General features: G+C 36.9%; 1 protein-coding gene across 4 annotated transcripts in view; it reads left to right on the forward strand.

Annotated features, from left to right (window-relative positions):
- Nucleotides 1-1,401: 1,401 nt before the first annotated feature.
- Nucleotides 1,402-15,401, forward strand: part of XIRP2 (xin actin binding repeat containing 2) — a 404,164-nt gene continuing 390,164 nt past the window's right edge. For 2 of the 4 annotated variants that reach the window (XM_072612207.1, XM_072612203.1), the window contains exon 1: nt 1,402-2,007. In XM_072612207.1, the coding sequence (XP_072468308.1) occupies nt 1,612-2,007 (396 nt within the window). In that variant the 5' untranslated portion in view covers nt 1,402-1,611. The remainder of the gene's footprint in view (nt 2,008-15,401) is intronic. The other 2 variants (XM_072612206.1, XM_072612204.1) reach the window with 2 other exon arrangements.

Here is a 15,401-nt window from a genome sequence, read left to right on the forward strand (position 1 = left end):
GGATGTCACTCCCTCTGCCTTCTAATGTTCCTTCTCTTTCCACCATCCCTTTCCTCCATATTCAGGGCTGGCTCTGAATCAATGTTCTCATTAAAAACCCTCAAGAGGTCACTTTTGCCAGCTGTGATAGTGAATGAGCCAGTCCCATGCTAATACGATCCCTTCTGCAGCCTCCTGGTACATGATACACAGAATTTCCTGACATATGTTGATAAATTCTTAACATATGTTGATCAATTTCACAAACACATTTACTAGTTCTTTTCTGTGTCACCATTTTATTGCGAGTATGACTATAAGGTGGCTGATCCACGTGTATTAATCAGCTATGTGATAGTAGCCACCTGTTAAGTACTCAGTATGGCATCTTAAAATCATGCATCCATGTGAATCTTTAGGTAGACAATGCTTTATCTGAGTACAGGGGATAGGGAACCTGTGACCTCAAGGCCATACGTGGCCCCCTAGGTCCTCAAGTGCATCCCTTTGACTGAATTCAAACTTCATAGAACAAATCCCTTTAATAAAAGGATTCGTTCTGTAAAACTTGGATTCTGTCAAAAGACTGCACCCATGGACCTAGAAGACCACATGTGGGCTCTAGGTCACAAGTTCCCCACCCCTGTACTCTAAGAGGATCTAAGTGCCCTTTTAACTTGAGATAGAGACTAGATTTGATGAATTTGAAATCCCCTCTAGGTCTTAGTCTGGGTAAATCTATGTTCCATAACTCCTGAATGGAAATTGTTTCAATAAAAAGCATCCTCCTTCAAGACCAAAGTACACTCAATAAATGTATAAATGCCAGATCTCTGTAATGCATGCAACATTAGAATGGAAAGCAATTTGGTTCTGACATAGAACTAGGTAAGCAAAAAAACCCTTTATTTCCTGATGCTTTTCAGATAGAAGGCACAGAAAGCTGTGCCTCCTCCTTCATGATCTTCTTGAAACTGAGCTTGTGGGATTAAGCCACAGACAGGGAGGTAACAATTGAGAGAAGTTTAAATGTGTCTTGTGCAGCTGTAATCTATGTTCCACCAAATTGAAAGACATGGGAAAAAAAGAATCAACATCTATCTCACTGGAGTAATTTAGGCTCTTACAGATAGTACTATTTTTAAATTAAGGACTTTCCAGTAAGCATTCATCCCAAAGGAAGTCTTGGAAGTGTTGCAGACAGGAAATGAAACTTTTTTTATTTTTGCCTTTGGGTGTTGAGTTTGTTAAATGGCCCTTTTCCCAGAACATACATAACAATGAGTGAAATGTGTCCAACTTTCCACATAGTAACTAAATTATAAGTAGCTTTTCCATAAAAGGACAGGAGGAGGAAGTAGCCCTATCCGGCTTTTATTTACTTTATGTTGACTGGATGTGCTTCCTAGAGTGCCCGCCTGCTCCTTGAATCTGGCCAATTCCAACATGTTTATAATTGCCCTGAGCTTTTGGGGACCAAGCCTACGTGTTGTTGCTGGATTTTAGCACCAAGACCAATCTCCAGGGGCTTAGAACATAGGGTTTTGGAAGGGTTTGTCATATCTAGGGTCACATGACTTAACTAAAGATCTGTTGACATTTCAGAACAACCTGGAGCCACCGAAGTATCCAATGCAGAAGGGGTCCCTGAACCTTCTGAAGCAGAAATGGGAGTCCAATGATGGCCAGAAAAGTGAATGTAATGTCCCTGGCAGCCGCTGCAGGCGCTTCCAACCCAGAGAGGGCAAATTACTTGAGTCTGCAAATGCCACAGATGTGTCAACTGGGCCTCCCGTAGCTCCCAAACTCATCACAAATCTCAGGGAGCAAAAGAAGAACATGGAGTCAGTGAAGAGCACAGAATGCAAAATAGACACTGGAATGGATAGTAGCCAGACAGAAGTACTAAAAGAGGAGGCCAGGGGAGCTCGCCGCAGGATTGAGCACTTCTCAATTGCCCTGGAGGAATTGAGGAGTATATTTGAGGCTCCAAGGGGTGGAACTGGCCTGTCTGGGTTCAGCAAGAAGGTAAGAGAGTCCATTGTAATATGTAACCTGCAGGTAACCAGCTAAATTGCAGTGAACCTGTAGTTTATTTGGGGTGGTGTGCTTGTTATCTTGATTTCCCAATATGCACCAGACAAATTTCCTGGAGTGACTGTCTAATGCATAGGCTTCAAATATGAGGCCTGCAGGCCTGTGTAGCCCATAACACTCCCAGGTGTGGTCTAAAATAGATTAAAATGTAATTGGGAAATTAACAAAATAAAATACAATAAAACACAGAAAACATTACATTTTAAAACTAAGTCAATATGTGACCCACAGGGATCCTTATCAAAGGATTAATGGCCTCCTTTTCTATTTGAGTTGGAAACCCTTGGTTTAATGTACTGCGACATATGGAATCTTGTGTTATTGATTAACCTCTTCCATGCCCCATTCTGACAGAAGCTGAGGCTTCTCTAACACCCACAAAGAAGACTCAGATATGGCACCTAGTACTGTAAGCTTCTTAAAAGTTAGGGGCTTTGTCTTGTCACTCTTAGCATCACTAACCCTTAGCACAGGACCCAGCATACAATAGATTTGATTGATTGAAAGCACTTAGGAAATTCTCCATAAATATTTCATGATATTGATGGTTGTAGACTCCTTAGACACTAGTGATACTGTATATGTACATGTGTGATAGTATATGTATGTATGTACATTTATGTATTCAATACACAAGTATTATCTGGCTAATATAGATTGCATATATGTTTGTGTTTTATCTGGTATTCATACTGATGCTTAGGACAACTCAACATTATTAATTAGAATTCTGTTTAAACTACCCTGGTCAATGAAAACTGTCTATTTGTGGTCTCTTTAATGTATTACAGTCATTACTGTCTTGAAGAAGAGACATTTTAGAATGTTGCATCTAGAGGATCTCTATAATCCCTTTCAGCTTTTGATCTATGATCCATGACCCAAGTATGTATGAATTTTCAGGTCTGAAGTAAAAGCCCCCCTCATGAAAACTCTCAGAGAACAGCCAAGCTCAAAAAGAAACAGCATCCTACTTAAGCTAATAGATGATTATCTTTCACAATAGGCGTATTAAAAAGATCCAAATTAACAAATTTTCTAGTAGTTGCTCCCTGTTGACCAATTGGAACATATACAACTGGGACTCTTTAAAGACAGTTTTTGTTACAGAAACTGATTAGAATTAGAATCATATGAAGACAAGAAATTAAATGGTATTTATGAAATTAATATAAATGCTGCTGTTGACTTCAGAATAGATGTTCTCCACTCCCAATTCACTTCTATAGATTCTCTCTCTCTCTCTCTCTCTCTCTCTCTCTCTCTCTCTCTCTCTCTCTCTCTCTCTCTCTCTCTCTTCTCTTCCCCTCTCTTCCCCTCTCCCCTTCCCTTTCTCCTCTACTCTCGCTCCTCTCCTCTCCTCTTCTCCCTCTGTCTCTATCTCTTTCTATGTCTCTGTCTCTGTCTCTCTCTCTTTCTCATTTGCCTAAGGATATGGGACTGGCTCATTATGATACTTCAGATTATATTCATTGTAATCTTTCCAGAAATGAAATAGATAAGCTGAGGGAAAGAAACCAATATTTCTTCATTTGATTAAGGCAGAAGGAATGGCCAAAAGAGGGCAAGACAAAAAACAAAAATTACTGAAATAAGGGATATTTCAATACTAGACAAGCTTTCCTGGCTGCTGTTTAGAAACCTCAAAACAATAAGAACACCTTACTAGGGTTTTATTAGTCGAATGACTTTATGCTGTTTCAGTGACTGTGATATTAGAACCTAGCGCATGTTAAAAGAAATGAGCAAAACTTTCACATACTTTTCAATACTACCATTTGACTTATAAAATGAAATTTTATTTTTAATATATCATACCTCTAATATATCCTCTGTTCTGAAGTGGTTTGTCATGCAGAGTCAGTGTTCTAAAAATATGAAACATACAATTATGCATTTAGCATTTTCTCCCACAGGCTTGGGATTTAGAAACTGTTTTATAGAAAGTCAGAGTGAAGACAAGCGCATTAGGCTTGTTTACCAAACATGCTTTTGTAGAAAATCCATATGATCCCCGCTTATTGAAAATAAACCAGAAGAGGTAGGGGAGAATTATCTTATTTTCTCCCTAAAGAAAACATTTTATATAAAATTCAAATATTTAAGAAGGAACTATGATTTCACTTATGTGTATATTCTCCCTGGTGATGCAGATCCGAACCTAGCCATGCCTGTCTATCCTATCACCTCTGAGTCTTGCTCATATCCTGCCTTCTTTTCATCACTGAAGGTCCACCCAGAATGCTTGGGCCTCCATGGCTTTTCCTCAACATTGGAGGGACACGAATAAAGCACATGACTTCCTAACAATTACGCCACAGTCTGCTACATGACTAGTCAAGTCAACAAGCCTTTATTAAGCATCTGTTATGTATGTCACAAGGTATGCTAAGTGCTAGTGATAAAAAGAAAAGCAAAAAATCCCTGCTTTCAAGGAACTCACAGTCTAATACGGAGACAACATGCAAACAGCTGTGTACAAAAAATATACATTCAGGATAAGCTGGAGATAATCTTAGGGGCAAGATCCTATCATGAAAAAAGCATAGGGAAAGGATTCATGAAGAAAGTAGGATTTTCATTGACATATCTTTTGTTATTATTATGAACTGTCTCTCTCTATATATCTTATATATATATGCATGAAGATATATATATTTACATACATATACATGTAGAGATGTGTATATGTATATACTCTGTACATATACTCTACATAGAGTATACACTCATCTCTCTCTCTATATATATGTACTCATAGTTATAAAGATGTACATGTATACATATATGTGTGTGAAAGAGAGAGAGACAGAGAGAGAGAGAGAGAGAGAGAGAGAGAGAGAGAGAGAGAGAGAGAGAGAGAGAATTTGAATGCTTTTTTCTAGGGTTCAACTCTTGTGACAACTACTCTTCTTCACCCAATTTTAAGTATTCTCTCCCCAACTTAACTTGTATATATATATTCTTTACCTAAGTAAACTGTAAGCATCAAAGATCAGAAACCCCCTTTTTTGTCTTTGTATCCTCAACAACTGCCATGATATTTTACACAGAGAAGGCAGGGGACACAAAAATTGTATTCTTACACCTCACTTCCTCTCCATTTTTATCACTTTCTCCTAAAGAGACTAAAAGAGAGAGTGAGCAGTGACTATGAATGATTTCCACACTCCACATGAGAAATTAATAACTCATGAAATTTTTCAAGGAAGAACAAGAATTAAGTTTAAATGGGAACAATCCAAGAATGTATAGTTCCTGATGATAATAAAAGAATAAATATACTATAGTATTATTAGAGAATGAAACTTCCAGAAGGATTGGGAACTTACTGAAAAGCTAAAATTCTCAGACAAATATAAAAGAAAAAAATGTGATGCTCTATGATATCGGGATATAGAGTTGGTTTGTATGCTATGAATTCTTTCTTATAAACATTTTCCAGAATACATACCAGGAATATGAATCCACATTTCTCATAAAGTATCCACTTTAAGACTCATTTATCACCAATATACTTTATAAAAGTCTTTTAAAATCCATCAAGGGAACTACATGGATTTTTTGTAGCATTTTCTGGATACGTATGAATTCATTAAAGGGAGACTGGATCAGCTCCTCAATTGTTTTCACTGCACTCTAGAGCCTCGGTTAAAATAAGTCATCTTCATATAATTAGAAAGAAAAATTAATGAAGGAGTCTTAAAATAATGATGCCTGCTTATGTTTTACAATTGTCAAAGAGGGACATATCCTATTGTCTCCATTTTAAAAACTTAGGTTCTAAAAGGGACTTGGAAAAGCTTTTTAAACTGTAGATTCTTTTATACTTATAACCCAGAGCATAACTCAAAGATGAAAATTCACATTGACTTTATCACAAATAAATGGTGTGGAACATGATTTTTTTTTTATCAGTATTTAAAATGCTTATAAGAATCCATTATGAGACTGCAAATCTTTAAGATAATGAAACATCCATTTATATTGTTGAGGGATAAACATTATTAAGCAAGACAGGTTTACTTAAATGTATGCAGAGAGCAAGGTTATATGTAATAGAATGCCAGTTTTTTGAAATACAACTTTGGGAGAGGGGAAGAAATTAAAGCAATTACTGAAATAAAATCTGTCCTGTTGCATTTGGGATAGTGTCAATATTTATTTTATGACCCAAATCAATGCCTAAGTAGCATAGTGATGCATGAATAGAAAGCAGTGTTGAATGAATTCTTGCTTATAATGTAGTTTTAAAGGGATCAGGAACCTCCTTGAAATTCACCAAAGTTCACACATCCATATTGTAGAAACTTTCCTTCTACATATTCTTTATTAACTAACAATTGTTAACAATTCATAAGATAGTTGATCTGAAATATCCTTTGTACAAGGGACTCATTTAGTTAGTAGCCTTGCTGGTATGAAAGATTAGCTTCTGTTGAAAGATAAGCACTTGGGTAGATTTATGAGCTCATCTAGATGGGTACTTTCTTTAGTTCTCAGGTTTCAACTGATGTTTTCCCATTTTAATAGGGCTAGTTCTATGTCCTATAAGCAATCTACCCACCATTTATACAGAGTGTCCTAAAAGTCTTAGTGTATTAATGCACTAAGACTTTTGGGACACTATGTGTGTATGTGTGTGTGTGTGTGTGTGTGTGTGTGTGTGTGTGTGTGTGTGTGTAAGAGAGAGAGAGCATTTTCAGCCTGTGATCAAGTACAGATATGGACACCCAGATTATTTTAAATTATTATTTGTTTGTTTGCTTATCTTGTTCTGTTTATATTTATTTATATTTTTGTTATATTTTCCTCCTTTACAACTTCAGGGTCCAACCTGGAGACAAACCTCTATGCCTTGATAATGATTTTGTTGAATATAGTGTCTTCACATAAATATGATAATTCATAAATCAATCAGTGAGTGATCAATATCTTTAACTGCCTCACAGTTTGGCAGGGAAGGCCTGAGGGCCAAATATCATGCCCAGGGAGGCTGATAGCAGCATTTCCTGGGATGCTTGCCCACTGGGTACTAGTGTTTAGAAATCTGCATCAGTGTGGCTCTGGCAATATTGCCAGTGAACAAAAGAATGCTGATTACAAACAGTTATGGAAGTGGGACAGGAGATAGGAACCCATGGAAACATATTGTGCCCATAACTGAATGGTATAAAATAACTGGGGCAGCTAGGTAGTGCAGTAGATAGAACACTGGGCCTGAAATTAAGAAGTCATGAGTTTAAATCCATTTAATTTAATTTAAATACTAGCTGTGTCAACCTGGGCAAGTCACTTAGCCCTTGTTGCTTCAGTTTCCTCATCTATAAAATGGGCTGGAGAAGGAAATGGCAAACCATTCCAGTGTCTCTGCCAAGAAAACTCCAAATGGGCTCACAAAAAGTGGTATACAAACTGAAAACGACCAATCAACAATGATAAAATTAATTAAATTGAGTAAATTTCTCACAGAAAACATTTTTTTAAAATTCCTACTTGAAATGACAGTTGTAACTTGTTATACCCAGACAGGATGACAATATCTGTGTTTAGTTGTGGCTTTGATTAAGATAATATCTCTGGGAAGGGAATTTGCCTACTTTTTCAAGATATAGTTTAGTTCCATATTTAAGCCATGATATATAGAGTCTTATTCTTTATTTCTGAAAATAAAATGGCAAGAAAACCATTCCTTTTCCAAGAAACATAAGGATATTCCTATCTCTTTATTCTCCCTTGTCCTTCTACTTGAGACTCAAGGAGATAAAATGATTTGCTAAAGATCCCCAAGGTAGTAATTGACAAATCTAGGATTGAATTCTGACCTTCAGACTTTAGATTCTCTCTCTCTCTCCCTCTCTGTCTCTCTGTCTCTCTGTGTCTCTGTCTCTGTCTCTCTCTCTCTCTCTCTGTCTCTCTCTCTCTCTCTCTCTCTCTCTCTCTCTCTCTCTCTCTCTCTCTCTCTCAGTAATCGATATTAACTGACTTGCCCAGTGTCACACAGACAGTAAGCATCTGAGACTAGATTTGAACTCAGGTCCTCCTGACTCCAAAGCCAACACTCAACCCACTGAGCCTCCCAGATGCCTTGAACTCTATTCTCTTGAGTAATATTTAGTCTAGGAATTAGGAAGTTTTCCAGGATCTGCCATTTCTGGCTGTGAGACCTTAAGTAATGGTTATACTCTATTGGATTCTACTGTTTTTTCCAATTTGTGCAAGAGACTCAACCAGGTAAAATCTTTACTTTGATACTCTGTTAGATCTGTGCTCTCATCATGGGTACTCTTACAATAATGCAGCTTGCATATCATCTACATCCTCTTATCCTGAGCACCTCACATCCACATTCTTTCATGGATCTTCCATGGAATCCACAGATTCATTCAATGTACACAAGTGTTGTAGTGTGAATTCCAAAGGAAAACATGGGCTGTCCATCAATCATCTATCTTGTTTTATGACCTCTCCCCTACTTCTTTTCTGTTCTTATATAAAAGCATAGATTTCAAGCTGCGAAGTATCTCAAAGGCCATCTAGTGCAAACACTTTATATTGTGTTATGTCATGTTAAATATTATATATTCTATTCTATTATGTTATATTACATCTGGGGAAACTGAAGCCCAGACGTGAAACATTACATGTGCAATATCAAACAGGAAACAAATGGAAGAGATGGGTTTTGAACTCAGGTCCTCTAATTCTAATTCTAATAACCTTTCCACTCCCATCTCTCTAATGTCATTCTTTATGTCACTTCTCTTGAGTCATTCTTGAAAATGCTTCTGTAGTCCTAGAATTGAAAACCGTCAGGAGGAAAGCATCCTAGTTGCTTTCAACATGATGGGACCATAGATTCAGAGCTGGAAGGAGCTTTAGAGGCCAACTGGTCCAATTTTCTCCTCTACAGGTAAGGAAACTGAGGCTAAGATGGATTCAGTGACTTCTGTGGGTAATAGTCATTCAATTTTGTAAGCTATCCTGCAAAGAAAAGCCCACATTGCAAAATACTCAGTGAAGTGAGCTTATGAATGGTTCTCCCCAAATTGACCAAATCCAGTGCTTCATAAGGCAAAAATGACAAAAGTCTCATTAAAGTCTGCATGGAGATTGCTTGGTAGCTTATATCATTTCTTAATATTCACTGGTACCTGAAGAGGGCTATATACAGCATGGACAAAGACATTGTTCTTGTCTCTTAGGGGTTCGCAATTCAGGGGAAGTGAAACAAATGAAAACATATGGCAGGTGTTTTGTTTAACTTGCACAAAAAAAAAAAACATAAAACTCAAGGACATTGAAAAGATGCAGCAATAACACTTGGTTTTATTTTAAGCATTTTTCCCTGGTGGTATCATTTGTTTTTTGAATAACTTGAGTGTTTGTTGGCTGTTCCATTTGCCCGTTTAGAAATTTGTTATTTTATGGCCTCCTGTCCAGTGTCTTATTTTAGTTGGGAAAAATTGCTCAATGAAATAATGGCAGATTTCCCAACTGAACATATTTGCATGGCCTTTAAAACTTTCAGAGGGAACTGCCATCTCATCTCATTTACGTGTCACATTGATCTTTGCTGCAAGAATATGACATTGCTAAAGAATGTAGCGCCAGCAACTTCAGAGAGATGTTGAGCAATATTGACTCACCTTCAACTGGGAAAACTACTGTCAGTTCCTGGATTGGCATTCATTGACATTTTATGTGGGAGACCAATGCTGTTCGCACTTCTGTTGTAAGAGCATCTTGGCCAATTCAGATATCTCTGCTGTTAACCCACTTCTTTTGCCAGACATCTGCTGCTCTGGTGCTTTTTCAATATTTTTACTGACTGCATGAATATGATCTAGAGAATCACATAGATGTTTCCCTACCCCCATCCCAGCTGTGAATCATACCTAGCCCTTTGAAGAACTCCTTAACATTAGGATTGTACTAAGTAAAGAAATAGAACCAGAAAAATTCTAGCTTGTGTTGATTCTTTGGAAATGAACTGACTAGCTGGAAATCTCTGTTCCAAGCAGTCTCCTAGCCTCCATGGAGCAATCAGATCTCCCCAAAATATCTCACTACTCACCTGCATGTCCTAGTGTCCAAAGGCTTCCTGCTCTGTGCTTCAAGTCAGCCTTCCCCAACAACAATCTCATCCAATCCCTAAGGTATTCAAAAGGAATTAAAAGGTGATATGCTACTGTTTCTCTAACTACCTGAAGTTGATTTTCTTTTTCTTGATACAATATAAGGATAAATACCTTGTGATTAAAGATGCCTCCTTTTGCCAAATCTATTCTGCTACCCTCTACTGTTTTGTGGGAGAGTTACAGTTTCTTTAACAGTATGATTCTCAATTGTTTATTTCCCTCCATCTTAATCTCTTATACCTTTCCTTTTTTTTAATAAAGAAGGCAATAAGAGAGAATTGTCCTCAAAAATCTGTGTCCTAGTTTTGATGCAATCTCCTTCTGTTCAATAGCCCCTTTTCTCTTCCCCTACCTGGAGCCTAGTTTCTTATCCTTTGCTTTTTTAAGTCCCTCTTTTCTATCCATGCTCAATAACGGGATTTTTCTTTATTTGTTTGCTTTGCTTAGGTTGAAATCTTCTCTTAATATGCCCTCCACCTTATTGCCATCTACTTTTGAGATCATCAGGATATAGCAAAACCAGTCCTAAATTCTCTATCTTATTTGACTTGATCTATGACCCTGGATGATAATGGGGTTCTAAGGAAATATATAATCATTTCCCTATAGTATAATGCAAACAGTCCATTATAATTGCTCACTTATAATTACCTTTTTTTATTTGTCTTGACTCCTATGTTTTTATTTCAAAATTTTTCTATAGCATGAGTCTTTTTTTTTTATCAGGAATGCTAGGTAGTCCTCTTTTTCACTAAATGTCCATTTCCCCCCATAGGTTTACACTTCATTTTGTTTGATAAATTATTCTTTTTTATCCCACTTTTTTTCCTTCAGGAATTTTGCAATCCAAGGTCTCCACTTCTTAATGGTGGAATCAGGAAGACCTGAATTCAAATATCATCCCACATACTTACTAGTTGGGTGACTCTGGGCAAATCATTTAACCTCTGTCTGTCTTCATTTTCTTATCATAAATTGGGGACAATAATAGCACCCACCTCTAAAGATTGCTGTAAGGATAAACTGAGATGATATTTGTAAATCACTTTGCAAGCCTTAAAAGCACTAGGTAAATGCTTGCTATTTCTAGTACTATCATCGTCATTGTTGTTTTTGTTGTCTGGCCAACTAATGTTAGTTGAATTAATTTTGAGTATAGTGTTAGGTAGAAATATAATGCAAGGACTGAGTGGGATTCTGAATGAGCCCTAGATAAGATTGGCAATGACGGTCATTGTTGGAAGTAATAGACCACTAGAGGAGAAAAGGCTTCAAATTTTGTATCTTAAATGTTATCATGCCCTATGAGTTTGAAGTATATGTCAAAAGAGAACATTGCCCGCCCCCACTGAAGAGATGGGAGCAAAAACTTCTTTTGATTACTGTCAGGCAGCTTGAAATGAAAGTCTTGTGGACTCCTGGCCTGTTTTATTCTGTTGTAGTTCTAGAGTTGTGACATTATTACAAGGGCCTATGATTATACTAGGTGATTGCTAACATGAAGAAACTAAAGGGAACTTTGCTGCTTCTGGGGAAATCAATGAAAAGCTTTTGCTATTTGCTGTATAGGTCTTGATAATCCCTTATCTATTATTTTATATTTTTCCTAAATATTCTAAGTAGGTAATCTGTAACTTGCTAAGCCTCAGTCATTCACCTTTAACTATATCCTAGAGGCAATAAAGATCTACACCAAAATTCCTTGAGTAAAATTATAAAGTCAGACTGGTGCTTAAGAAATATCAATTCATGGAAATTGTGGGGATCATTTGGGTAACAGCTGAACAAGTTGTGGTATATGAGTGCAATGGAATACTATTGTCCTTTAAGATTTCAGATAGACTTCAGAAAAGCCCGGATAGACTTATAGGAACTGATGCTGAGTGAGATTAGCAGAACCAGGAGAACATTGTATACCATTAGAACCACATTGTGCAATGACTAACTTTGGTAGACATCTCTTCTCAGCAATGCAGTGGTCTAAGACAACTCCAAAAGTCTCATAGTAGAAAATGCTATCCACATACTACAGAGAGAAAGGTCTAGAGTCTGAATACAGATCAAACTATATTATTTGCTCTCTCTTTTTTGTTTCTTCTTTCTCAAGGTTCTTTCCATTGATTCTAATTCTTCTTTACAACATGATTAATGTGAAAATATATTTAATATGAATGTATATGTAGAGCTATATAGGATTGCATGCCATCTTGGGGAGGGAGGAGGGGAAGGAGGAGGTGGTGAAAATTTAAAACTCAAAAGCTTGTGGAACTGAATGTTGAAAACTAAAAGTAAATTAATTAATTTTTGAAAAGAAATATCAATTCATCAGTGGTGGGGAGGATGAACTAGAGAAAAGAAAGACAGAAAGAAGAGAGATACTAATGAAGAAAATACTTCATAAGTGATTCTATAGATTCATTAATCTTCCAAACTTCTATTCTCCATCTTCCCGATTCTGAGGATCCTTTGATTTTTGTTTCCCAGAAATTATAAAAAAAAAAAAACAAAAAAAAACAAAAAACAAAAAAACAAAAAATAACTTTGTGTTGCTCTACCTATTGAGAGATTCTTGCTGTCCAGACTAGATTTGGAGTTTATACTGGGGCTCTCCAATATGATTAAATTTAATCTATTAAATTTAATCTACTAATCATATTAATCTATGCCTTGTCCATGTAGTTAACAGAATATTGGTTAATTATTTTTTCAGCAACCTGTTAAAGAAGAGATATTTATTCTGTATGCCTCTGTCAGTGGAGCTCCGATATTCTACAGTCAATATCATATATTATCTATATGACCATTGCAATAATTTTGTGACCCCTCGAGATTTAAGAAAAAGATTTGCTCTAAACTAGGTTGTGCTTTCTCTAAACCAAAGGTATTTTTACTTCAGTTTGCTTTGCCTGAATCCCATGGAGCTTTATGCCTCTGCTCAGGAGTGAAGAGTTGTCCTATTTTCTGTGCAGTGTTACGAAATACTTTTAGAACTGTGAGATCTGTGGTGCATATTAATGCAGGAGATAGGTGAATGGAAATGAGTTTAATTTTCATCTCTATGCAGAGAACTCCAAAATCTACATATCCAGTAATTTCTGTCTCCTGAGCTCTAATCCCACATCTCTAAGAGCCTACTTGACATCTCTACCTATATTATTTATACTTCTCAAAATCAACATCACCAAAATGAAATTAGCTTTCTTTCATTCTCTTCCTAACTTACCTGTTTCTGTCAAAGGCACCATCACCATGCTTCTTGCCATTCAGGTTCACAACCTCTGAGTCATTTTGACTTTTCCCTTTTTCCCACTCTCTGCCCTCTCCCATATCTAATCAGTTAATGAATCTTATCTACCCTACCTCCACAATAGCTCTTCAATCCATCCCATTTTATTGAATCAACCAACACACATTTAATAGATGTCTCCTACATGCCATCATTGTGCTGGATGCTTAGTATGCAAAAACAATAAATGAAACAATTCCTACTCACAAGGAGCTCGTGTTCTTAGGGAGAAGATAATGAGGACATATATTCCAGACAAAGTGACTTATTTGTTATTTCCCCCCACCCATGATTTCTTGCCTCCAACCTCTTGCACAGGTCAGAATGTCCTTCCTTCTCACTTGTGTCTCCTTTGGAATCCCACATGCCCTTCAAGTCTCAGCCCCTTTAAGCAGTCTTGCTAACATTCTTTTTCCCCACTCCTTCTCCTCAGTTGTTATTACTTTCCTCTCTCAGAATTACTTTGGCTTTACATCATATCTGCAGAGTGTATTGTAACCTCTTTCAGAGCAGCATAGTGCTTTAGAACTAGAAGCCTCTTAAGATCCCCTTATTGAATAGATGTTACACTCAGATAACCAATAAGAACCGACTTGAGTGCAGTGAGAAGAATATCAAAGTATGTAGAGAGTAAGTCTTCTTTCATAGTATCCCTGGTTCTAGATTCCCTAATCTGTGACCATCCTTTATTTTTCCTCAATCTAATCTTGCACTGTTCAGGTAGACCTTTCTAGTTGGTTCTGCAGATTCTAAACTACTACAATGAAAGCTCCCAGAACCTAGAACTGGGTGCTGTTTCCCTAGACCCCACATAGGGGAAGTCATAATCTTTGTGTATTCCTGAATCAGTCCTTTTATTGTTCTTGTTAGGTCATTTTTCAGTCTTATCTGACACTTTATGATTCCATTTGGGTTGTTTAGATTTTTTTTTGGTAGAGACACTGTAGTGGTATACCAGTTTCTTCTCCATCTCATTTTACAGATGAGAACCTCAGGCAAGCATGGTTAAATGACTTGCCTAGGATCATACAGAAAGTAAGTGTCTGAGGCTAGATTTGAACTCACAAAGTTGAGTCTTCCTGACATCAATCCTAGAACTCTATCCATGGTGCCATCTAGCTGCTCTATGTCAATCCTAATATCCCCCAAATTTGCCTTAATGCTTATAAGTAGAAACATGGTGGATATAAAAGCCTAGCTATGGCTCACAAATACCCAATCAAACCATAGCTATTTAATAAATGAAGACAGAAGTGAAGGTTCTGTGGCTAGGGGGTAAAGCAGCATGATGTACAATGAATTCCACAGAATTATTTTAGTATATATTATATTAGAGTATACACTAAAATGATGAGTATTTATTTATAAATTCCTTTTCGTTTTATTGAATTTTTATTCTTACAGTTCTTTTATTCACCTCTGCCCTCAAATTCTTCTTTCTTTGGTCCTGGAACTTTGACACTTTAAGACTCAGAGGTCTAGCCTGAAGTGTGAGGGACTTCATGTGCCAATAAAAATGAATAGCAAACAGCTTTTTCTCAACTCTTACATGTATAGAGTTTCCAAACAGTCATGGATTTGCCCAGGGTCACATAGCCAGTTTGTATCAGAGGCAGATTTTGAATTCAGATCTTCCTGACATTGAGACAGCTCTCTGTCCATTGTACCACTCTGCTTCTCTTAACTTACCTACCAAAATAGGGTCTATAAAGTACAGTACACAGAACACAAGTAGTTAATGTACTTTCCTGCTTGAAAAGACATACCTTTTCCTTCATGTTTAATGTGTAGTGGTGAGTGAATTCAATGGGTTTCAAGCACCTGAAACAAATTCAAGCCCCATTAATGTTTCTCATCTATACCAACTACCAAATGCTGGTGATTTATGAGACTTAATG

Source organism: Notamacropus eugenii, chromosome 5 (assembly GCF_028372415.1).
Source record: "Notamacropus eugenii isolate mMacEug1 chromosome 5, mMacEug1.pri_v2, whole genome shotgun sequence".
Classification (NCBI taxonomy): Eukaryota; Metazoa; Chordata; class Mammalia; order Diprotodontia; family Macropodidae; genus Notamacropus; species Notamacropus eugenii.